This window comes from Brassica napus, chromosome C2 (assembly GCF_020379485.1).
Source record: "Brassica napus cultivar Da-Ae chromosome C2, Da-Ae, whole genome shotgun sequence".
Classification (NCBI taxonomy): Eukaryota; Viridiplantae; Streptophyta; class Magnoliopsida; order Brassicales; family Brassicaceae; genus Brassica; species Brassica napus.
In genome coordinates, this window is record NC_063445.1 from 49,708,381 (window position 1) to 49,734,000 (window position 25,620).

Consider the following 25,620-nt stretch of genomic DNA (forward strand, 5'->3'; position numbering starts at 1 on the left):
TTGGCCCAATAACATTATCAAATCTGACAGCCCATTTTCAAGCCTCTCAAGACCTAAGGTTATGGATGAAGCAGAGTTGGTTCAATTGTTTATGGTCTTGACTGCTTGGGTTGCCTTGTCAGAGTTTTCTGATGAGTTCACTGGAATCTCTCGTGCTTGTTTATGGTCATATCCCTCCTCTGAGAATTGTTTACTGATGGGTTCATCTGATCTGGTTTTAGGGTTACCTTCATTATCTAGCGAGAAGCACCGTTCACGTCTAGCATCCTTCATCTTAGAAAAATTGATGTGCCTAGTCTATGGATCAGTACATGGAACCAGCTCCGCATAGACATCAGGACGTTCTAAGAATTCAACCGAGGTTCATCCATCCAACCGTACCGATCAGACTGACCGAGCCATGTACCGGATCGACCCGCGTTCGTCCGGAATAGAGTTTCGGCTGGAACCACGATCAGACGACCGAACTGACCGTACCAGAGCTCGTCTTTCCCGACCATCTTGACATTCTAAGAACAATAGTCGAGCCAGAATTAGCTTGGGTCGTGAAGAACCTGAAGACATACATGGATTCTCACCCGGCGGACCATCCAGACAGTCCCACAGGAGTCTTTATCGTTACCACTGTGCATCTATTAGGTTCGGATGAACCTGGACAATAGCCGAAGGGTCTCCTTGACCAGAAAGTGAACCGAAGGGTCATCTTTGACCAATCTGCATGGAAGACTCTTTGACTCATTAATAATATACTAGTCAATGTTTATATTTTCTATGCCTTGTTTTCCCACAATTCTCTTTAATTCTCTTTGACTACAAGTAGTATAAATATGTAATCTCTTCGATGAATAAAATCAGTCTAAGTTTGAGTTTGTTTTTGTTTTCTTCTTTTCTCTGAGTGAGAGAGAAAGTTCTTTAGCTAGTTCATTGGTGTGAACCGGCTTGTTGATTTGGTGGTCAGCCAATTCATCTTTGTGTGTTGTTTGGTGGTTAGCCAACACATTCATTCTTTCTTGGGTGGTTAGCCTTAGATCGTGGGTATATCAAGAGTCATTCCGCATCTCTTGACGATCCTTTCAATCCATCTCAGTTCCAGAAGTGTCATTGCCTTTTCGGATCATATCCAACACCCAGCTACAGTGACCCTTCCCGATTTAAGGCGTATCAAGTGGTATCAGAACCACTTTGGCTGGTTTGTTTTCTTTCATCTTCTCATCTCTCCACGTTTTTCTTTTCTTATTTCTTCGATCCGGGCTGTTCCTTTACTCCCTAGTGATCGCCTATTAAATAAAAAAAAAACAAATATCGATAAAAAAAAAAGTTTTGGCTTGAATCACTTCTGAAGAGAAATCCAGGGGGAGTGGTGGAAGAGAAACCCAGCAGGCTGAAGAAAAACCCAGCCTTAGGATAGTTAAGGCGGATCCATATCAAAAATCTCTTCATCTTTCTTTCTCTTTTCTTTTTCCCACAAAAGTTTGTTTTGGGTTTTGATTGCTTAATTTTGACTGCCTATCATCCTTTGAACCAGTGGAAAGAACTCTGAGTGATCACCTAAAAATCGTGAGCTAAACACTTTGAGAGTGTGAGGATTTTTATTTGCTAACTCTTTTGTTAAGTGTTTTCAGGATGTTTGGACTTCTCAAGAAATCAAAAACACAACAAGACGTTTACTTTCCTTTTAAAACCGTGTTAGAAAAAGAGCAAATGATTTTTGGAAATAATAAACAGTTTGCTTCTGATGGGTTTGATTTTGTGCAGAAACAAAGAAACCAAAGGAAGAGACAAAACAGGTTTGATGACGATGAGAAGTGGGTCAGAAGCGGTGATCGTCCCTTCACCAAAGCCAAGAGAAGCAACTGTGATGTGTTTGATCATAATGAGCTTCAGACTTATGTCAGCTTGGGGAAGATGTTGCATAAGGCAATTCATGATATTCGGCAACTCAAAAAGAAGGGAAACACCAACACTTCTCCTGCACCAAAACAGCGTAATCTCAAACGAGGTAATCTTTCTTCTCTTTCAAATTCCGATTTGAAAACTAATGTGTATTCTTTTGATAAAAGCAAAGCTGTGAAAACCACAAGCAAAGCTCATTCTACCAGGTGCTTCAATTGTCATATGATCGGTCATTATACTAACAAGTGCCAAAACCAGAAACCGTTGGTGACTTTGGAGAATGACAAAGTTGAAACCGAGCTAGAAAAGGAAGAACATTCAGTCCCATTGCCGATTTTCGATGACTTCACAAATAAGCCAATGGAGGGGCTAGATGAAGAACAAATATGTGGTCATCAAGCAAACCAAGAAGGATCTTCTTCCATTCAAAAACCGGACCAAACTCAAGGTGAGCATTGTGCTGATTATAATTCTTTTGCTTATAACCCTTTTCCTTTTAATGTTACAGATTTGAGGATAAATCGTTTTGAAGAAGGAGGGAATGATGTGCCCCAGTCCATGGATCAGTACATGGAACCAGCTCCGCATGGACATCATGACGTTCTGAACAATTCAACCGAGGTTCATCCATCCAACCGTATGGATCAGAATGACCGAGCCGTGTACCGGATCGACCCGCGTTCGTCCGGAATGGAGTTTTGGCTGGAACCACGATCAGACGACCGAACTGACCGTACCAGAGTTCGTCTTTCCCGACCATCTCGACATTCTAAGGACAATAGTCGAGCTAGACTTAGCTTAGGTCGTGAAGAACCTGAAGACATACATGGATTCTCACCCGGCAGACCATCCGGACAGTCCCGCAGGAGTCCTTATTGTTACCGCCGTGCATTTATCTGGTTCGGATGAACCTGGACAGTAGCCTTTCCTTGACCAGAACGTGAACCGAAGGGTCATCATTGACCAATCTGCATAGAAGACTGAGTCTTTGACTCATTAATAATATTCTAGTCAATGTTTCTATTTTATATGCCTTGTTTTTCCACAATTCTCTTTAATTCTCTTTGACTACAAGTAGTATAAATATGTAATCTCTTCCATGAATAAAATCAGTCTAAGTTTGAGTTATATTTTGTTTCTTCTTTTCTCTGAGTGAGAGAGAGAGTTCTTTAGCTAGTTCATTGGTGTGAACCGGCTTGTTGATTTGGTGGTCAGCCAATTCATCATTGTGTGTTGTTTGGTGGTTAGCCAACACATTCATTCTTTCTTAGGTGGTTAGCCTTAGATTGTGGGTATATCAAGAGCCATTCCGCATCTCTTGATAATCCTTTCAATCCATTTCAGTTCTAGAAGTGTCATTTTCCTTCTCGGATCATATCCAACACCCAGCCAAAGTGATCCTCTTAATTTAGGGCGTATCAGAAGAGAACTACTTTATCCACTCCCTCCTTGTTAAGGAGTGTTCCCCTTACAAACGTTAAATGGAAGTGTCCATCCATATCTATAACCGTTTTACTATATTGTTTAGCGGTCCGTTTGGGTCTGAATATGAAACAGATTTCGTTTCAACGATATTCTGAGGTGTGCATTGGGTGCTAACGTCACCTTTTTATGTGACTATCTCTTAGCTATTCGACTTCGTCGTAAAATCTTTATCGATGCATTCAAGTTTCGTCTTGAATTCGCTGTCACCTTCTCATGAAGTACAATCTTATCTATCTACTTGTATTATTGTAGTTTTATCTTTTGAATCCAAGAGGATGGACATTCTCTCTTTTTATTTATTGTAACCTCTGAATGAAATTAAGTTGTGTTTAAAAATATATATATAAAGAGATGGACAGACTTATCTGGGGACTGGCATGCCTCTGTGATAAAAAGGTTTCCAAGTATGCAGTCTATGCTGAGACGGATTGCTCAAACCTGATTCATATGATCGAAAATCCCTATTATTGGTTCGTTTTCAAGACATCATTGTGTAGCTACCATTTGATCTTCCTTTGACATTTATATTATATATCCTTACAAAAGGACAAGAACACGAGGAACCTTACTTTTCATGTAAATTACACTCGACTGTTGGTTCTGGAATTTATGGAACCACAAACTCCTATTTAATTATATATACAGTAAAACCTCTATAAATTAATAATATTGGAACTTTGAAATTTTATTAATTTATAGAGATATTAATTTACAAAATTTTCCTTATTTAGATTTTTTATTTTAAATATATTTATTTTTAAGATAAGAAAAATATTTGATTTTAGTGTATAGACATTTTTGTTATTTTTTGAAATTTGACATTCATATTAATTTTATTATATTATTTGATGTATATTATATTGCATAGAACTTAAATGTAGTTTTAGATATAATATTACTAGATCTCATCAAAAATATATAAAGTGGTAAGAAAATATAAAAATAATTCCATTTTGAATATAAAACAAATAATATAATAATAAGATTTTACTTATATAAAAGATGTATACATATAAATTATTAATTTATAATTTTAATGGGACCATATATTTAAATAGAATTTTCTAAAAAATTATTATCTTATTATTTTATTGATTTGTGTCAAATTTTGAACCGGTCCAAATTGGGACCGGTGAAATTTATTAATTTATAGAAATTATTAATTTATCGAGTATTAATTTATAGAGGTTCTACTGTATATATATATTATATATATGGTGACTGTTTTTTTTTTTTTTTTTTTTTTTTTTTTTTTGTAAACAAGGCTTTCATTAATAAAACTGAAAAGAAAAGAAAAAGTTTACAGACATCAGAGACAAGGTTAATAGGGCGCAGCCCAGTTATACATCCCAATTAAAAAGAACCATAATTGAAACCCCAAAATGAAAGTTAGAAGCCCATATGAGTAGAGGGATGAAGTCCAGTTGAAAGTCAATTTGAGAGAGAGGGAGCTTTCTTAAGAACTCAGGAAGAAGAACGACGACGACCGTTCCAAAACCAATCAATTTGAGTGAGAAAACCATAATTGAAGCATCTTTGATGAAAGGGAAGGGTTTGATTCTCTGAAACTTTGAATTTGGTTTCTAATCTGGAGATCAATGGTCTTGATGAGAGAGTCCACCGATCGAAACGTGTTAGCATGCAGTCGTTGATTCCGTTCTCGCCATAGCCAGTACATCGTCGCTTTCCAAGCCAAGAGGGAGAGTAGCTTGTTCTGTTTCGGCGGCGGTAGAGCAATCATCTGGTTTAGGAGATCGGACCAGTTGCGAAGATGTTGAAGCTGACACTTAGTAGCCAAGCGAGACCAAAGATCATAGCTATAGGGGAAATCCATGTAGAGATGGTTTCTGGTTTCGGAGGTGACATTACAGAGAAGACAGAGATGGCTAACCTGAAGACCCCAAGAGAGGAGACGATCACGGGTCGGGTTACGGTCAAGGACAACCAACCAGGAGTGAAAGGAGTGTCTCGGAATGCTTTTTGACGACCAGACTGCACCTGCCCATTGGACTACGGCCTGATCACCACATAGGTGATGATATACCTTTCCAGTATCATACCTCAAAATAGGTTTACCATCAATTTCCCATGAATAGTTGTCTGCATCAGTAGTTAGGTGGATTGTTGTTATGAATGATAGCAGCTGTAATAACCGGTCTGACCTTGCAGGTGGAAGACGCCAAGCACCTCTCCTGAAGAGTGAGGCCACCGTTGCGTGTAAAGGTATCCCAAATCGTGATGTTGAAGCATCAAGATAGTCATAGAGGCAACCAAACGGACTCCAATTATCAAACCAGAATCTCGCCCTTTCACCATTCTGAAGTTGCAGTCTAATGAAAGGGTAAACCACACTTTTCATCTTCAACAGTTTGTTAACCAGCCACGAGTAAGAGTTACTTGGCTTTGTAGACCAGTAGTTGTGAACTGATCCTTTTAGAATTACTTCTTTAAACCAGGAGACCCATACTGAGTCAGGTCTAAAAAAGATCATCCAGATTAGTCGCAGGCAACATGACTTTTTCCATGTAAGTAGATCTTTCTCCCCTAGACCTCCTTGCTCCTTAGTTAAAGTAACCCTATCCCAAGCCACTCTAGCCGAATTTCTCGAATCTGCATCACCTGTCCATAGGAAGGTACTACATAGGGAATTGATTTTATTTATGCACGCTTTAGGTAGGATAAAAGAAGAACACCAGAATGTGGTAATCTCTGATATAACCGTTTTTAACAGCAGTAGACGTCCTGAGAAAGATAAAGATTTAACCAACCAGGAGTTAAACTTCACTTTCACTTGTTGTAGTAGTGTCTCACAGCCCGCCAGAGACAGTTTCCGGGAATTAAGAGGAACTCCGAGATACCTAAAGGGGAGGGAGCCACACGCCATTCCAGTTGAAGCTTGGATCATCTCTATTTCTGGTTGTTCCATTCCTGAGGCAAAAAACGATGTCTTTTGTAAACTCACTGCTAACCCTGATCTGTTTTCAAATTCCCGCAGGACTTGGAGCCCTTGTTGGACAGAATGAAGGGACCCATCTATGAAGATCAAGAGGTCATCCGCGAAGGACATGTGTGTGAGCTTTACTTTCTCACATTTCGCATGGAACTTAACCCTCTGCTCCGCTGCTGCCCTGTTAAGCATGTGCGAAAGGCAATTCATTGCAATGACAAACAGGTAAGGTGACAACGGGTCTCCTTGCCTCAACCCTCTCCTTCCTTTGAAAAACCCGTTTACTGTACCATTATAACCCACCATGAAGCTCGTTGTACATATGCAGGCACGTAACCAGGCCAGAAAAAGCGAGGGAACACCTAGACCATGAAGACAGGAGAACAAGAAAACCCATGAAATAGTATCAAATGCCTTTGCAATGTCAACTTTGATGGTAATCTTTTTAGTCCCTTTGTTCCTATGATACCCATTTATAAGCTCACCCGCCAGAGTGGTATTTTCTAGGAGCAGCCTGTCTTTGACGAAAGCGGTTTGACTAGGTAGAATAAGCTGAGGCAGAATAGGCTTTAGTCTCTTTACCAACAATCTAGAAATAACTTTATAAACTGTGTTGAGAAAAGAGACCGGCCTAAAATTTGAGATTTTTGTTGCTCCAGGGAACTTCGGCACCAGGGTTAGGATTGTTGCGTTCGCAGAGGCCGGGAGAAAGCATGAAGAGAAAAATTGCTTGACAGAAGTAATAGTCTCATCACCAATGATTGACCAAGCTCCTTTGAAGAACCCCGAGGTTAGTCCATCAGGCCCCGGAGCTTTATTGAGATTAAGCTTGAAAAATAAGGTCTTTATCTCCTCAGAAGAAGGCGTCGCAATCATCAGTTGGGATTGGTATTGAGGCACATTGAAACCAGTCAGTTCAGCAAACCAAGCCGGAGCCGAGTAGACTGATGAGGGGGAGTTCGACAAGGGTGCTAGCATTGCGCCAAAATGTGAGACAGCATGGATGCTCATCTCCATTGGGTCTGTGATCCAGGTACCAGAATTTGTCATAAACGCTCTTATAGCATTGTAACTAGCACGAACTTGACAAATGCGGTGGAAATAGGCAGTATTCAAATCTCCCTCCCTCAGCCAATTTATTCTCGATTTTTGTCTAAAATAGCTTTCCTCTATGCTGCGTAGGAAGGACCATCTCATATGAGTCTCCCTTTCGGCCTCAAAATTCTCTGGAGAAGGAAAATTTAACGCCTGAACCTGCATACATTGCAACAAACGGTTAGCTTCGCTCACTCTCTCTTGAATGTTTGAAAAATTCTCTCTGTTTAAGTGTTTGAGTTCTCTCTTTATCAACTTCAGTTTCCAGCAAAACTGAGTTAATGTATGATTCTCGATTCCGGTTTGAAACCAGGAGCTTTGCACAAGCTGGAGGAAATGGGGATGGCGGGTTAGGTAGTTAGGGAATTTGAAAGGCTTGGTTCCAGCTGAGGGGAGGGTGTAAGCTAGGTCAAGGACGCAAGGAGAGTGGTCAGAGAACAGGGGAGGGAGGAAAGTGGCTGTTGCATTCGGGAAAGTTGATATAATGGTGCTGTTTACAAGCTGCCTGTCGAGTTTCTTTGCAATGGGAGCTGTTGGGCATTTGTTTGACCATGTGTGAGAGGGACCAATGTAGCGGAGGTCAAACAAGCCAGCTTGAAGTAGGCAGTCCTGAAACTGGTACATGAGGCTGTCTGGCCCCATTCCACTATTAGTTGAGTGCTCTGATGGGAAAAGCGTTTGGTTAAAATCTCCCCCAACGAGCCAGCAGCTTGTATCCAAATTATAGGCCTCAGCAGTATTGAGTAATTCGACCCACAGCTCTGCTCTCTCCTCGGCCAGATTTGAGGCATATACTGCAGAGTAGACGACAGGAGGTTTGTTAGGGATGGACAGCATACAGTTTATACACTGCCGGGATTGGGAGAGTATACTGACTTTGATAGGGTCTTTCCAGATAAGAATGATGCGCCCATCAGGATCAGAGGAGTGGTTTGAGTAGTAGAACCAGCCTGGGCATACTTTTAACAAAAGGGGGTTCAGAAAAGGTTCTTTTATATGGGATTCTAATATAGTTCCGAACAGAGGCTTATGGCATTGAAGCCAACTAACAAAAGGCCTGTGTTTATCCGGTTCATTTATACCCCGGACATTCCAAAAAAAGAGCTTTGTACTCATAGGGAAAGGACAGGAGGATCACCAGAGCCTGGAAAATCCTTAGTAGCCAAAAAATTGGGAGAGTGAGGGGGGATAAGGGGGTCCGATACAGGGGGTAAGGAGGAAAACGAAGTAGAAGGTATTAAAGAATTTAGGATTGAAAAAGAGTTCGACAAGGGGGTATTACATAGGGTGGAAAAACTTGGTACATGATTGAGAAAGGGGTTTGGGTTAGAGGAAGAGGGAGGAGGGGAGGATAGGGTAGGGGAGGATCTGGAACGCTTAAGGGAGGGTCGAGGAGTAGGGTCAGGGGACGAGAAAGAGACCTCCATAGGAGAAGGGGTAACAGGGGGAGGGTTATGAGCAGGAGTGGCAGTAGGAGGAGGGGAAAAGGAAGGCAGAGGAGCAGTGGGGGGACCAGAGAGGCCCACTTGCTCAGCCACAGAAGGTTGGGAGTCACATCGAACCACAGGTTTATTGACAGGTTGGTAAATCTTGGCATTTTTCTTCTTCGCAGATTTTGGTATTGCAGAGTTAGTGCCAGGGCCTGATTCTTTAGCAGTCTCTTTTTCAGGTGGAGAGTAATGGAGGCAATTCTTCATAATATGGCCCAGCTCTTTGCAATGCGCACAGGTGGGAGGCACTCAGGGATAATTCACTGCAACTTCCACTACCTCGCCACTTTGCCGTTGGAATTTCACTACAGATGGCAGGGGTTGAGTTAGATCAACTTCCACCTTCACATGGGAGAGTGTTAAGCTGACCATGTTTTTGGTGAAGTCATCGGTTTCTTTTGGATCACAAACAAGTCCAGCGACCCAACTCAGACCTTCTAGATGCCTGAGATCGAGGGGTACGCCTGTTAGGTGCGCCCATATCCTTATGGCTTTAATTGGAGGAGCAGTGAGAGATTGAACTGATGACCATTGAGCAGTATGAAACATGGTGTCACCCACATACCAAACACATTTCTCAAGAATCTTTTGCCTCAGGTACTCGCTTTGGATCCTGACTATGGTAGTTCGGTTGAGTGGGTTATTGTGAATCTCAAGCCTTTTTCCTTTGCCCCACAGGTGGTTGAAGACACTCTGTATTTGGTTAAAAGGTGGAGCTTTACCATTATAATAACAAATGATAAAATCTTTGTGGAGTTCAGCTCCTTTTTCAAATACAGAATCAGGGATAATCACCCGAGGTCGACCTGTTGGAGAAAAAGAGACAGGTGCAAGCCTCTTAAGTGACTTATCTTCTGCAGCTCTAAGTTTCTCTACCAGGGAAGGAGCAGCACTACGCTGAGGTACCTGAAAGGGCCTAGAGGGGGGAAGGGAAGGAGTTTGGAGAATTGCAGGAGAGGAGGAGGAGGCTTGATTTGTGGAGATAGGGGAGGTGTGTTTTGGTGGTAGAGTAGTGAATGGTGGATCAGTATTTGGGCTAGTTTGGATATCAGTATGAATAAGGGAGGCAGTAGAGGGTACATGAACAGGGGAGGGTTTTACTGTTTCAGTTAGGGTTTCAGGTAAGGTTTCAGATCTTTGGGGAAAACCAGTTTTTGCAGACATTAGAGGGTCTACAGATCCATTGAAAGAGACAGAACCAGACTCTTTCATGGTAGTTGAAGCACTCAGAGTAGGATTTACAGCTGAGGCAGGAGAGGAGACAGGACCTTTACGTTGAGAACGCTTAGGAGCAGTTGATGGCTGAGAAGATAAGGGAGGAAAGTTTACAGGGGAGAGAAGGGAAGAGGGGTCAGGCGGATCGGGTGGAAAAGGGGAGGGGGGAGGTTCGCCAACGGCAAACTCCGGTGGTTTCTTGCCGGAATCGAGAACAGGAACATTCCAACAGTTGAGCATTGGGAAACGTGTCAGAGAGAGTTTGACCGACTATGAGAAAATAGTCTTTTAAAAAATCAAAATTTTCTATGGGTCTATATATGGTGACTGTTGACGAAAAAGAATGTAACTTCAGGCGGTCAGAATTATACCTCGCTGGATTGGCTGCGTTACCGTGGTGTGTTTATTAGCAGTATATAAGCATTTTCTGTCATATTAAACAAGTTTCATGATTTAGTTTAATGCTTTTCTTTTCTTGAGCTTACCCATAAGATAAGTGTTTAAAACTATCCATGAGTTAAAACTTAAGGGTAAGTGAGTTTAAAACATGATATACTTCAGACATTCTTTTTATTAGTTACTCCTTGAAAACTAATGTATGTTTTCTAAAACCCATTGATCTTTTTCTATTTATCATCTTGCAAGTTCATTACTGCAAAATGGAAGAAAAGATCGATCATTATATATATATATATATATATATATATATATATATATATATATATATATATATATATATATATATTATGTTACAAAAAAAGAAAACTAATGTATGTTTCGTTTCTTTTTTTATGATATACATATTGTTTCAAATATAAGATCAATCCGTGAGCTTGATGGTTAAGGGTTAAATTACCAAGTATATAATTACAAAATATCTACCCATTAAAAACTCTAGCTGAGAAGGTTTAGTCCATCCATATTGATACTCCCTATGATTTTCGAAGAGATTTGATATGAAAGATATATACAATGGTGTGAGAAAAAGGTGATACATACAATCTACGCACGTAGGTATCACTTTCCAACGAGATATTACAGATCTGAATGAAATCAAATGATGTATAAAATGAACAAAAATATATTTTCAAAGGACCAAAACCTAGCCAAAAAAAACAATTTCAAAAACCTTCTAAACATGTATATTATGATTGTCAAAAAGCCAACTAAACAACAAAAACAAGAAACCAATTAGTGTTTGAGATCATTCACCACAGAATTATGCCTTTTGGAAGGTCCTGAAGGTGGTACAAGTCCCCGTTTAGACAAAATATGGAACACACGACCTTTGAATCTAAAACCATCAGTGAACTCATGTCTTGACGATCTTGATCTTGTGTGAACTATTTCCATTTCAGAAACCTTAATTGGTCCTATCCTCGCCGCGGCGTTGCAAGAACTAAAAACTAAGAGGATCAAGACGAAATAAACAGTCATAAATAAGGTTTTATGAGCAAGATTCATACAATGTTTGGAGAAAGGAGGAAGATACATTGATTTAGCAACTAGCTAGGGTTTTTATAGATTTTAGCTTTTTAGAAGGTTGAAGATATGAGCAGCACATATATGCATATAGACTATACATATAATTATGTGTATTATATTTTATATCATGTATGTATGCACATCTATGTGTAAATCGGTCAAACAAGAAAAGCAAAGAAAATGGGGGAAGCGACGCGCAAGAAATGGAGTTTTGAATATTTTGAGAATTATTAATGTCAACGACAACGATAATGAATTAGAAACCAAACAAAAATACTTACCATAATCTCCCCCTAATGCTGGATACTGGGATTCATCAAAATGACAATCCGCGAACCTGGCCTTAAACAAATCACCTGTTGTTAGCTCTAGGTACTTAATAATAGAAGGGGAATCGTATCCAACATATACTCCCATCCTCCTCTGAGGTCCCATCTTTGTTCTCTGTGGTGGTGCTATAGGCACTTGGACGGCACATCCAAAAACTCTTAGATGAGATATATCTGGCTCATGACCCGTTAGTAGTTGGGATGGCGAGTATTTGTGCTCACTAGATGGCCTGATGCGAATTAGCTCAGCTGCATGTAGTAGTACTGCATGTCCCCAAGCTGATACTGGGAGTTTGGTATTCATTAAGAGTGGCCGGGCAATCAGCTGGATCCGTTTTATAAAGGATTCAGCCAGGCCATTCTGAGTATGGACATGTGCTACAGAATGCTCCACACTTACCCCCATGGACATACAATAGTCATTAAAAGCTTGGGAAGTGAATTCACTTGCATTGTCTAGACGTATAGTCTTTAATGGAAAATCTGGAAAATATGCTCTCAGTCTTATTATCTGAACCAGCAATCTTGCAAGTGCTAGATTACGAGTTGATAGGAGACAAACATGTGACCATATTGTGGATGTGTCAATCAGGACCATAAAATATCTAAATGTCCCACAGGGTGGGTGTATTAGTCCACAAATATCAACTTGTATTCTTTCTAGGAAATTTGTCACTTCCTTATTCACTTTGGTACGTGATGGCTTAGTAATTATTTTCCCTTGTGAGCATGCTTCACATGTGATATTCTTAGGGATAACTCTTTTTGTTTTCAAACTGTGACCATTTGAATTTGATATGAGTTTTCGCATCATGTTCGAACCGGGGTGTCCCAGCCGATTGTGCCAAAGAGTGAACTCTTCTTTGAATTCTTTATTCAAGATGGCATTAGCTCAACAAGACTGGTCTGGGCATAATAAAGACCAGTCCCACACGCAGGTATAGTCTCAAAGACTTTCTTATTGCCTTGGGGTGATTTTATAAATCTGTAGGAATTCTTTACTTCCTTCACCCATTGTTTCGATGTGGAAATCATTCAGTCTTATGTCTTTAAAGCTCAATAGACTTCTGTTTGAGCTAGGTGAGTACAAAGCATCTTCAAACTCAAGATGTGTACCTTTTGGCAATAAGATATTGGCGTGGCCATAGCCTTCAATTAAGCTAGCCGTGCCAGCTATAGTGGTGATGTTAGCTACCTTATGTGTGAGATGTATGAAAAATCGTTTGTCTCTCAAAATGGTGTGGCTGGTGCCACTGTCCACCACGATTGTATCTATTCCACTTTTTATTCTTCAAAAACAATAATCATAAAGTTAATGAACAATAATAAAATTTTCAGAGATGGTATCTTTAATGATCTAATTCTTAGGCATATGAGAAATGAAAAAAAAAATTTATTCATTCATAAGGAGAAAGTTAAATCCAAAGCCAAACACTGATAAACAATCTTAAAGAACACCAAATCCAGGGGAAAACAATAAAAAAACGATATGGAATTTTAATTCCTTATTTCAGTATGTCTGAAGTTTCAAACTCCATGTGATCAACTTTGTCTGACTCGTGCTGGTGATCCTGGACGTCTTCCAAGTCATCATCATCATCATCATCATCATATCCCGGGTCTCGAACCATGTTAGCTTCCGGGTTTCTTTTTAAGCTCTCCATGTAAAGCTCACACAAATGCTTAGGAGTTCGGCAATTCTTTGCCCAATGATTACCCATACCACATATGTTGCATCGATCAGCTTTGATCTGTGGTTTAAAAGACACACTACGGCCTCGGCCACGACCACGTCTAAAGCCAGGTGTGGTACCGCGACCACGTCCTCGCCCGTGTGCTTTAAAAGAACCACGACCTCGTCCTTGACTTCTTCCACGGTTTGGACCGGGATGGTCATTGTGTTGGACAAGGTTACTCTCTTTCTTTGGCTCTATAGCCAGCTTAGAGATGTCGGGTAATGGAGTTGTACCAGGAGGTCTCATCTCACTGTTTTTCAATAACAGTTCATTGTTAGCTTCAGCCAACAAGAGACATTCTATCAACTCAGTATATGTGGCGAAATTCCTCTCTCTGTACTGCTGTTGCAATACCATGTTGGTTTGAGGAAACGTGGAGAGAGTTTTTTTAAGCATCTCTTCCTCGGTTACTTTTTCACCACATAACCTTAACAAGGACACAATTCTGAACAGGACTGAGTTGTACTCGTCTACTGATTTGTAGTCCAAGAACCTTATGTGTTTCCAATCATATTGAGCCTTTGGAAGCAACACCGTTTTCTGGTGGTCATATCTTCGCTGTAAAGCGATCCAAAGGTCATATGGATTTTCCATGGTCATGTACTGAGTTTTCAAGTTCTCTTGGAGATGGTGGCGTATCATGTAGATAGCTCTATACTTGTCTTTGTCACTGGAATTGTTGTCTTCGGTGATTGTGTCACCAAGATCTTTTGATCACAACATGATCTTTGCATCAAGCGCCCATTCCAGGTAGTTGTCACCATTGCTTTTCAAAGCACTGAAATCAAGATTCGCAATCTTTGACATCTGAAAAATATTTGTAGTTTATCCCCATTAGTAAGAAAATAATCAGATCATTCACATACTCTTTCAGTCTAGTACAATCAATGCAAGTAAATAACAATTTTTTTTTCAATGATCCAAACGATTTCATGTATATGCAGGAAGATAAAGTTAAACCTATACATCTAGGATAAAGTTAAATCCATTGCATGAAATCTGATCAGTTTTATCAATTTTCGACATGAAAGTAAACTAATCAGTGTGAATGATCTATCCTAATCAGATGATTTCATGTGATATGCAGGAAGGTAAAGTTAAACCTATACAAAATCGAGATAAAGTTAAATCCATGCATGAAATTAGATTAGTATACATTTTCAAAAAAAATGCAATCATTTCTTACTTTTATTTGTTTTCGATATTTATCAGATTAAATATAATGCTTTGATAATGCTAGTATATTAGTAATAATCCGAAATTTATTTATTTTCAGATAAATACTAGCAATTCCTATTCCTAGTAGGATTAGGAAAAAAAATAAATCGATATTTTTCTGATAAATGCTGAAAATCCTATTTTTTTTTATTTAAGATAAAGATATAAGGTTTTTTTTAAAAAAAAGGAAAATCGAATTAAAATATATAATATATTGTTTTCAGTCGGATTTATCAAAAAAATCGGATTTATCTTTAAAAATTCCAGATTTATCTATAATAAAAATCGGATTTATCTTAAAAATATTAAAAAAAATTCTTTCAAATTTGAGACAGGTTCTAGTCGATTTCAACATATCAGAGAAAGACTTTAAACATTCAAGAACAAGTTTCTAATGCAAGCAAACAATCAGATTAAGTTGATGCAGCATTCGGATATGTAAAAAAAATTGGTGTAATTGTCAACCTAAAAGGTTCTAGCAATTAACTCACATCAGGAAGATTAAAAAAATCAAACAAGCTTAAACAGGGTGAAACAAGACGAGATTTAAGCTTTGAAAATAGATTAGGGTTTTAGATTTTATTCTGCAAAGACATACGGCTAGATGTAGTTGTATGTATGCGGCTGAGGGTTTAAATCCTTTTTGGTTTTGTTTTGAGTTTTCTGAAGATACCTGAACCTTTTGTGATGAGTTGAACGGTCTGTGAGGAGAGAGAGCTGCTGCTGGTTGCTGACAGAGAGAAAAGGAGGCGACTGGAAGAGCTTTAAGAGTCGCCGGAAAATAGCAAGAGATCGTTTGGTTTCTGATTTATGGGTGGTGGATTTTTTGGAAGGGTTTAGAGACAAGGTCGTGCTGATAACGTGTTGTGAATGAAGAGGGGAACTTGTGTGTATTATTAGGTCGACTAACTGGTCTTTATATACATATGGTAATGACGGTCTAAGTACTGGATCGACATGAGATCGTACTTATCCTTAACTAGATAATGACTAGCAATACGTAAGATAAACACCAACTATAATGTAGATAAACACAAGAGTAGATAGGCGCCAGTATGATCCTGCGGATGGGCTTGGTCCGTCTTGGTACACGGGCTGATAAATGGATCGATCACTAAATGGTTTATAACAAATATTTAATTATTTACTAAGCTTGAATTGCCGAGTTGGACTTTACGTGGGAGCCTGGGAGGATGGTGTACCGTGTACGTGATTACCTCAAGTTGTCTGTAGAAAAATATTTACTAAAACACTAGTATTAAGTTACTAAACAATAGTATTATACTGTACTATTAAACTTCTATTGTATTATATGAAACTTAAATTACATTTTAATAACATGAGATGAGACTGATATAAATGAATCACATTGTGTTTTTTTTTGTCAACAACATAAACAGAATCATGTAAACTCTGTAAATCAAACTGGTAACTCCTATCCATATGGACAACAATAAACGATTGCTTTCTTGCACTGCGTACAAGACTGTTCTCCCTTGAGTTCTGCTTCTGTGGTACATAAATAAGCTTTGAGCTGTGAAAACTTCTCTTCAAAACCTTTATGTCTTCTAAATAACTTGCAAATGCTGAACATTCTTTTTGTTCCAAAATCATCTTCACCAATTGAGAACAATCCGTTGCAAATGTAACAGTAAACTGTCTTAGATTCATCATACACTTCATTGCCCAAATAAACGTTTCCATCTCTGAATAAAGTGGCGACTGGCTCGCTCTTGTATTCCTCACTCCCATTCAACCTTCAAAACCTTCCAGTGTACTATACCATCCTTGTCCCGAATGTAAATCATGATATTTCCATGATCCATCCGTAAAACACCATCGAGCTGAGATATTTAGTACTATCGCTTGTACTGGCAATTGAGTTTGTTTGATTCCTTGTGTTAGTGAGATTTGCGCCTCAGCCCAAAGTAAGGATTCCGTTTCCGCCAATTCGAGAGTATCTCTAGGATCCATATCCAAATTACTAAAGACTTTGTTGTTTCTTTCCTTCCATATGTACCATAAGATCCATGCAAATTGGTGATCTTCCAATTCTGGAGAAATCCTCCAAAATAAATAATCCATTTTCGTAAAAAGTGATTGAGTAGGAAAGATATCTGGATTCGAGGGAATTCTTGAGAGTGACCAAACCTGAACCGCCGGTTGGCACTCAAAAAACACATGATTTATGGATTCCTCGTAAGCTCCGCATCGTGAACACGTTGTATCCCCCTGCATTCCTCTTGCTCTTAAATTTTTCTTGACCGATATACATCATGTTACCAGTTGCCATAAGAAATGTTTTGAAAAATCATAGATTCAATCCGGGCACAAGATTGACGAACCCATCAGACAGGAATTACGAGATATTTTATGGACACAAAATTTAGGTGGAATGAGATCATATTTGGGAATTCGTGAGAACTTGGGAGGATCAAAAGTACAGGTCTTTGGTTTTGTTCAGGAGCATTTGAATAATAGAGTAAGTGGTTGGACTTTCAAGTTTTTTACAAGGGGGGTAAGGAAGTGATTATAAAATCGGTAGTAACGGCTTTACCAAACCATGTTATGTCTTGTTTTCGTATACCAAAAACAGTAATGAAAAAAACTAACAAGTGCAGTTGCACACTTTTGGTGGAGTCTAGGGGGTAATGTTAGAGGTATGCATTGGAAATCATGGGATAAATTATTTAGTCTGAAAGATGAAGGATGCTTGAGTTTCAAAGACCTCACAGATTTTACTACAGTCATGCTTGGGAAGCAACTTTGGAGATTGATCGATAAACCAAACACATTTTTTTCTCGTGTGTTCAAAGGACGGTATTTCAGGAATGTATCGCCCCTAGAACCAATTTGATCGTACTCGTCATCTTTTGGCTGACGTAGTATTGTCTCTGATAGAACTCTGGTTAGCAAATGACTAATCAAAAGGGTGGGATCAGGGTCTTCTATATCCGTATGGAATGATCCCTCGCTCTCGTCCACTCGCCCGACACCAGCAAATAAAAACCAACATAACTTTTATCCAGATTTTACAATGGATTCTCTCATCAATGAAGCTTCAAAGCCATGGAATTTACCGGTCATTCGGCTCTGGTGGATCGTGAGGACGTGAAAGTAATTGAAAGTATTCCTTATAAACATTATGTGAGAACTTACACAAATGCGATTGTGGAAGGTACAATGGTTAATCAAAAGCTAGGTGCCAAATTGCAAATCACTATCCAAATGATCCTTTGTATATTCGATTGTGAAAGGAAAGTAAGGTGTATTCTTTTCAAAAGAAAAAAAAATAATAATGTGTATATATAGTGTATATATTCCTTTCATTTTTTTTTTTTTTTGCTAAAATATATTCCTTTCATTTGTTTTATACAACCTCGTTTTACATGATCTCTTAAAAATGGCATACGTAAATCAATTACCTCTATCACTCGTTCACACACATACACAAATTAAAGAGTACTCCAAATTAAATGGTTAGCAAAAAACAAAAGTTACCAAAATTAGTTCCGTTATTAGGGTCACCAAACAACGAAGCTAATATTTAATCATTTATATAGCTAATTGTTAAACCAAACATCATTTATTGGTTATGGCAACTAATATATAATTTCGTTCTGTTATAACAACTAAACATATCGTCCAAACGAAAATCATTTGCATAATTCATAAGGAAAAAAATATGATCTGCATGTGCCAGGTGGGGTGACTTTCATGTATTAGAGGAAATGTCAAACATTGCACACGCTTGATTCTGGGCCGTTGGATTTTTGATCTTCCACTGGAGACAGATATTCGCATGGACCACTAGATTACATGAATTTTAATATGTTTGCATGATTACAAGTTAACACATGATTTCTGCTGAAAATATTCTAGAAAATGAAGTGATCTATGCATATTCTCTAGCTCCAGGTAGTTTCATTTTAATTAATCATTTTCAAAATACTTATAGTTTAATTGAAACGTGTAATGGTTTTGTCTCTTTGTGAAGATATGCGTTGGTACACGTAGAGAACATCTTTCATGTTTATACGTCTTACTTCATATTTTATAATTACAAAAATTTCTTAATAATTTGTACATTAAACCATAATATTCTATAATATGAAACAGATAGTGTATATTTTAAAGATCGTATAATCATGTCTTAGTGAATAATTATACAGCCGTACTAATAATGATACAACCGTAATGAATAAAAACAAACAAGTGCATGAATGCAATTACAAGAACATAAAATATAAAAATTATAATATACTGAGCATCTACATTTGTATTCAAGAATATATAGAAGTTAAAGAACATATTAATTAATTCGATTTACTTAAATAAAACATGAAAGTAAAACCCACAAAACAAAAGAGCCTTCATGCTTCCATGTATTATTTAGCTAGGCTATACATTTGGTAACAATCAATGGAGGAACAAAACTTGAACCTTTGAGAGTCTGCTCAAATATGTGACCCATTTTCAGCAAACCAATAACAGAAATATCACTAAATCATCACTTGTTTGAAGATGATTCAGATAAGGCAAGCACGTAAAAGGCTGGTACTCCAAGAGAGAAGAAAGGAAGAGGGACCTGAGAAAATGGCAACAGAAATCGATCTCAGACCTCGATGTGTTTTATACAAAGAAGTAAAGAACATACAAAACGAAATAAAATGGAGACAAAGAGAAAACCTCTGTCAATACACAACCCAATACGATGGAGACAAAGACAAAGTGAGACGCAGCTTCCTGAGACAAAGAAAAGATGCATTCAGTTTCAAAGAATGCAATACGTACGATGCACAAAACCAAACACAGAACAGGCCTTACATGTTTGCTACTCTTGGATTCAAAACCTGAAATAGCATGAAGAAGCATCTCAGCATCAGCAACCGTGGAGACAAAGCAACCAATCACATCCAACGAAGATGCATTAAGCCATAAGTCCAAACCTGGAGACACAATACATAGTCTCGCTTCAATAGCTGCTGCTGAGCTTCCTGATGAACCTCCCAGTACACGTGTCAAGTCCCATTGATTCGCAGTTACCTTTAAAACCAAAATCAAACCTAAGATCAACCCTTAAACTCATCACACGTTAGCCATCAAGAAAGGGTTAAGCTTTCTTCATTTACAAGTTACCCGTCAAGAAAGACTGAAGCGAAAGGCAGAAGCTTCATTTGTGCTTCCCATTCCAAACTCATCCATATTCTTCTTGCCAACAACATCCCTCTCACCTCCTTCACCCTCTTGGCCTCTTCAGTCTTCATCGCTGTCGCATCGAACGATGCGAGAAGGAAAAGGATAAGACTGTTCAAAAAAATTGAGAGAAGAGTTGTAAATGGGCTGAAGTTAAACGAGTTATAATTATTAAAGCCCAATAAATTGAATTCTGTTTCTCATTCACTAATGACACTTTTATTTTGTAGAGTTCGAATGAATATTTTTCAATCAAACACTTCCAAACAATCCCAAATGTTGAAAATAGAAACGATCCCAAATATAAAACCTGATCTTTGGGAAAAAACACCAAGTTTAATGCAGAACCTCTGAACTTTTGATCACTTCGCCAATTCACTTAATATTTTCTTTGATATGAAAACTAGTGACTTACAAAATAATAGTCTACAAATTAGTATTCTACAAAAGCTTCTCAAAGGTGTTCGTTTCGCTTTTAGAGTCCATCAGGCAAAAGAAACACTATTCAGACAAGAGAAGTTAAGAATCTTATGAATAGGTTTCTCAACTGTTTTCACATATATGTTTCTGGTAATGTTTGTTCAATTGTTCTACGATGTACGGATGAAACTCGCAATTTGCTGGAAAATTTGATGCCGAAAACATGAAAGCATTTGAAGAGCTTAGAAGCAGAGACAGAACTGAAACTGGAGGAGACAATAAAAATGAAGAATCTGTAAAGTGAGTTTTTTTTTTACATGTTTTTCTATGTCTCTCTCTCTACCGTTGTATCACATACTTGTCAAATTAAAATGATTTATAGTTACAGTGCAATTTATATATTATTATTGTAAAGAAAGTTTGCAAATTGCAAGTATTTTGTTTTACAAATTTCTAGAAAATAATTTCGCAATAAATTTGTAATCTCCCAAACTACTGAAAAAGATAAAATAATTGTGGTTTGTCACATGATTCATATCATGTGCAGCCATGCAAAGTGTCGCCCGAATCTTCTTCACTCTTTAATGTATAACATTACTTATTTTGTTATATAAATTCATACAATATATATACAGCTTGTTTCCATGTCTATTAACGTCCAAAATTTTAAAAATCATTAACTAGATTTTTGGTATATATAACAACAAGTCAACAAGTGATGATAAATTTTTTTATTATTATGTAATCATATAAATAAATTATCAAGTTTTTATTTTTGGAATTTAAGTACTTCTGAGTTCTGCCACCACCTAATAAAACAGGTCCATTTCTTGCGTATAGTACTTTTCACGTCCAAACAAGATCTACATTTATTATTATGATATTGTATAATTATTAATTATTGTCATAATAATCATTTATATCATCCGACCTTCTATATAATAGTGAAATAAATTCACGGATCTAAAGACCAAAGATTACAATTTACAATCATAGAAAACAACTATAGATGTAACCTTTTATATTACTAAAAAAAAATCATTGTTTAGAATCATCACACTCCTTTTTTTTTTATCACTCCTTTAAGTATTAAAATAGTAAAGGAAAATAAAGGAACAAAGAAACAAAAGCATTTGCCGATACAGGAAGCGATCTCCGAATCGGCCAACCGCCTCAGTCGCTACTCCTAATCGCCGATACAGGAAGCGATCTCGTTTGGGTGAAATGCTCCGCTTGTCGGAACTGCTCTCTCCATTCGCCGGCCACCGTCTTCTTTCCTCGCCATTCTACCACATTCTCTCCCACTCATTGCTACGACCCGCTTTGTCGACTCGTACCCGGACCGGTTCGGGCTCTGAAATGTAACCATACCCGGATCCATTCCACGTGTCATTACGAGTACGCTTACGCGGACGGTTCATTAACTTCCGGTCTATTCGCCACCGAAACGACGACGTTGAAGACGAGCTCCGGTAGAGAGGCGTATCTAAAAAGCGTTGCTTTCGGATGCGGGTTTCGGATCTCGGGTCAAAGCGTTTCGGGTGCGAGTTTTAATGGAGCCCATGGAGTAATGGGTTTGGGCCGTGGCCCAATTTCTTTCGCTTCTCAGTTGGGCCGTCGTTTCGGTAACAAGTTTTCGTATTGTTTAATGGATTACACTCTCTCTCCGCCGCCGACGAGCTACCTCATCATCGGCGACGGCGGTGGCGGAGCTCGATCCAAGCTTCTATTCACTCCGTTGCTCACGAATCCATTCTCTCCGACGTTTTACTACATCCGATTGAAATCAGTTTCCGTCAACGGCGCGAAGTTACGAATCCATCCTTCCGTTTGGGAAATCGACGGTTCAGGTAACGGCGGAACCGTCGTGGATTCCGGCACCACCCTCGCGTTTTTAGCTGATCCTTCGTATCGACTGGTGATCGCGACTGTGAGACGACGGATCCGACTCCCGATTGCGGCGGAGATGACTCCGGGATTCGATCTGTGCGTTAACGTCTCCGGCGTTTCGAAACCGGAGAAGTTCATGCCGAGGTTGAAATTCGAGTTCGCCGGCGGTGCGGTGTTCGTTCCTCCGCCGAGGAATTACTTCATCGAGACGGAGGAGCATGTTCAGTGTCTGGCGATTCAATCGGTGAACCCGAAGGTTGGATTCTCGGTGATCGGGAATTTGATGCAGCAAGGGTTCTTGTTTGAGTTCGATAGGGATAGATCACGGCTTGGTTTTTCTCCTCGTGGTTGCGCTTTGCCGTGATGATTCGCCGGAATATTTCGTTTCGAGGATTTTTTGTTTTTTTTTTAAATCGTTTTCACTTCTTTTTTTATCCTCTTGAAAGTACTGGGAGACGGTTCACTGTTACCGAATATAGGAATAAAAATAATGTTTTTTGGAGTTTGTATTATTTCGTATTTGATCGGAGAAATTTCGTCTTTACCAATTTTATGATACCGTTTTTCATTTTTACTACTGCTATAACATTTTCAAAAATATATTTTTTATTAAGTAGCAAAAAATTATTATACTATTATTATCTATATACTAGCTTTTGATCCGCACACCTTCGTGGATATGCTTTTCAAAAAAATTATAGTTTATATCAACATGTGATAATATAGATACATAAATTTTACCATATTACTTTTGTGTTTTATATTGGATCATCCATATATTATATTTTTTTCTTGGGCAATTTTCTTAAATTGTTTTTTTTTAAGTTTTTGTCACAAAAATAACCTTAAAAAAAAATGACCGAAATAGTTTTTTTTTTTATTTTGAAAATTTTAATATTTATTTTTTAATTTTAAAAATTTGAAACCATATCCCTAAAACTCAACCTCTTAACTCTAAACTCTAAGTCTAGATTAGTTAACCATAGGGTAAAATACATTTTTACCTTTTAATAAAACTTATTTTGGTCATTTTCTTCATTGAGGGCTATTTTTGTGACAAAAACTTAAAAAATACTATTCTAGGAAATTTCTCTTTTTTCTTTGAACACATATTATGTGTGTTTACAAATCTTCTAAATTCATATATTTGTATCAATAACCACAAAAAACATTTTTCTTATAGAAAATTTATTATTGTTTGGAAAAAATGATTTGCAAATGTTTTGTTTCTAATTACTTTTTATACAAGAAAATCATCAAAACATGAAAAAAATATTAAACATATTTATGTGAATAATATAAATGGAGAATAAATAAATAAATATATATATAGGAACCCTTAATAAGAAAAAGATGAATCTTCATGAAATCAATATATAGGCCAAGATTGGGCTTATATGTTGACTAATGCTAAATCAAATGCCCTATGATCTTTTTTTGATACGATGACTACGTAAAAATAGGAAAAAAGAAATTAGGATGTTGTTTTGTTTTCGAAGAAACAAATAATTAGTTATGATCTTCTGTTGTTAATAGTGATTGTGTGAAATTAGGAATCATTTTTTGAATGGTAGTGAGTTGTGGAAGGAAAATAGCATATTTAGTTTAGATTTTGTACACAAAATAATCGAAAATACACCAAACAATAAATTTGCTAAACCATAAATTAGGAAAATATCATATTTATTTTCAATTTTGTACACAGAAAAAATGAAAAATTCACAAAACCATTAATTTGCTAAACCATAAATTAGCTAAACCAAACCTCGATTATATCTATATACACAATGTTGGTATGCATAATCTAAACAAATATAGTCAGAATATAAATTGGCTAAAATATAAAACCATAAACTAAATATTGATTAGATTATGGTTAAGAAATCTTCGTAATAGGTTAACTAATAGAAAAAACTATTACAAACCATAGCTTTAGTGGAGTATTGGATTGGAATAATATAAGGTATGTGGTGGTTGGTCAATTGTTAAATCTTGAGTATTGGTTTCGAATAGTACTATAAGGTAGGTATGAGACGGATCGGGTATCCGGGCAATTTTAAGGTATCCGTATCCAGATACTTATCCGGCGGATCCATAATTTTACTATCCTTATTCGGATCCGGGATTCTCGGATATCCGGGTGTCGGATATCCTTCTAAAAATTGTAATATCCGGCGGATATCCGGATCCTAATTGGATCCTTAAAATAATATTAATATATATATATAAAATATTAAAAATAATTTTAAAATAAAAAAATATAATGTTTTTAATTATTTCTATGTATAATATTACAAAATTTACATAAAATTTATATATACTATTATAAAAATGAAAATATATTAAATAAAATTAATTTTTATATATAGATATTACTATTTTTGAAATAGTTATTAATAAAACTTACGGATCCGGATATCCGGACTAAAAATTTAAGATATCCGGATCCGGCTTCGACGGATCCAACATTTTACTATCCGGATCCGGATACGACCCCTTCGGATCCGGATTTTTGGATCAGATCCGGATCGAATCTCGGATCGAATCTGGATCTCGGATAAAAGTCTCAGGCCTACTATAAGGTACGTGCTGGTCTAATTTAATTAATAAGATTGTGTACCGAACGTTTATTTGGTATAGAGAATGAATGGGTTAAGGAAAGTGTAAAACTATTGTATTTGATCAGTGACATTCTCTTGTAATTATTTAGGAAAATTAAGGGGTAAGTACTATTTGTACTCCTGTTTTAATAGTTTAGATATAATAAATCATTATTTAAATAAAAATATATAAAAAATAATAAAAATAATAAATATTTTCGAATTATACTTTTTCAAATTCGAACTTTTTTATAAATTTTTTTTTGAATTATCTTTTTCGAAATTTTTATTTTAATTTTTCCAATATTTCTTTTTTAAAATCGAAAATTATGTTTGAAACTATTTTAAATTTTTTTTTTTATATTTTTAAGTATTTATTTATATATTTATTAGAATCCTAAATTTCACATTTCAAAAACCTTACCTCACTCCTCAATTTTAAATCTTAAGTCTATATTAGTTATTAGTTAATCCTAGAGGAATAAATGTCTTTTACCTTTCATTAAAAAATGATGATTAGTGTAAACATAAAAAATAATATTTTGTATTTGTGGCAATTTCCCTAGCGGGAAATACAATACTAAATGCATCACCGCGAAATGTAAAAATTGAGCATAATAA

General features: G+C 37.2%; 4 protein-coding genes across 4 annotated transcripts; 1 reads left to right on the forward strand and 3 right to left on the reverse strand.

Annotated features, from left to right (window-relative positions):
• Positions 1–9,159: 9,159 nt before the first annotated feature.
• On the reverse strand, positions 9,160–10,365 carry LOC125582460 (vegetative cell wall protein gp1-like). The gene has a single exon (XM_048749184.1). The coding sequence runs from the start codon at positions 10,363–10,365 to the stop codon at positions 9,160–9,162; it is 1,206 nt and encodes a 401-aa protein (XP_048605141.1).
• Positions 10,366–11,023: 658 nt separating this feature from the next.
• On the reverse strand, positions 11,024–11,678 carry LOC106431283 (protein IDA-LIKE 1-like). The gene has a single exon (XM_013872094.3). It carries the CDS (start codon positions 11,617–11,619, stop codon positions 11,317–11,319), a length of 303 nt encoding a protein of 100 aa, XP_013727548.3. The 5' UTR covers positions 11,620–11,678; the 3' UTR covers positions 11,024–11,316.
• A 1,766-nt stretch (positions 11,679–13,444) lies between these two features.
• Positions 13,445–14,317, reverse strand: LOC106385918. The gene has a single exon (XM_022712057.2). The coding sequence runs from the start codon at positions 14,315–14,317 to the stop codon at positions 13,445–13,447; it is 873 nt and encodes a 290-aa protein (XP_022567778.2).
• Positions 14,318–20,793: 6,476 nt separating this feature from the next.
• On the forward strand, positions 20,794–22,971 carry LOC106431273 (aspartyl protease family protein 2-like). Its single transcript, XM_048749185.1, has 2 exons — positions 20,794–20,804; positions 21,623–22,971. The coding sequence occupies exons 1-2, from the start codon at positions 20,794–20,796 to the stop codon at positions 22,761–22,763; spliced, it is 1,152 nt and encodes a 383-aa protein (XP_048605142.1). The 3' UTR covers positions 22,764–22,971.
• The last annotated feature ends 2,649 nt before the right edge of the window (positions 22,972–25,620 follow it).

What these genes read in the sequence shown, in the direction of transcription:
- LOC125582460 (XM_048749184.1), bottom strand. Translation starts at nt 10,365, where the DNA reads ATGCTCAACTGTTGGAATGTTCCTGTTCTCGATTCCGGCAAGAAACCA.
- LOC106385918 (XM_022712057.2), bottom strand. Translation starts at nt 14,317, where the DNA reads ATGATACGCCACCATCTCCAAGAGAACTTGAAAACTCAGTACATGACC.
- LOC106431283 (XM_013872094.3), bottom strand. Translation starts at nt 11,619, where the DNA reads ATGTATCTTCCTCCTTTCTCCAAACATTGTATGAATCTTGCTCATAAA.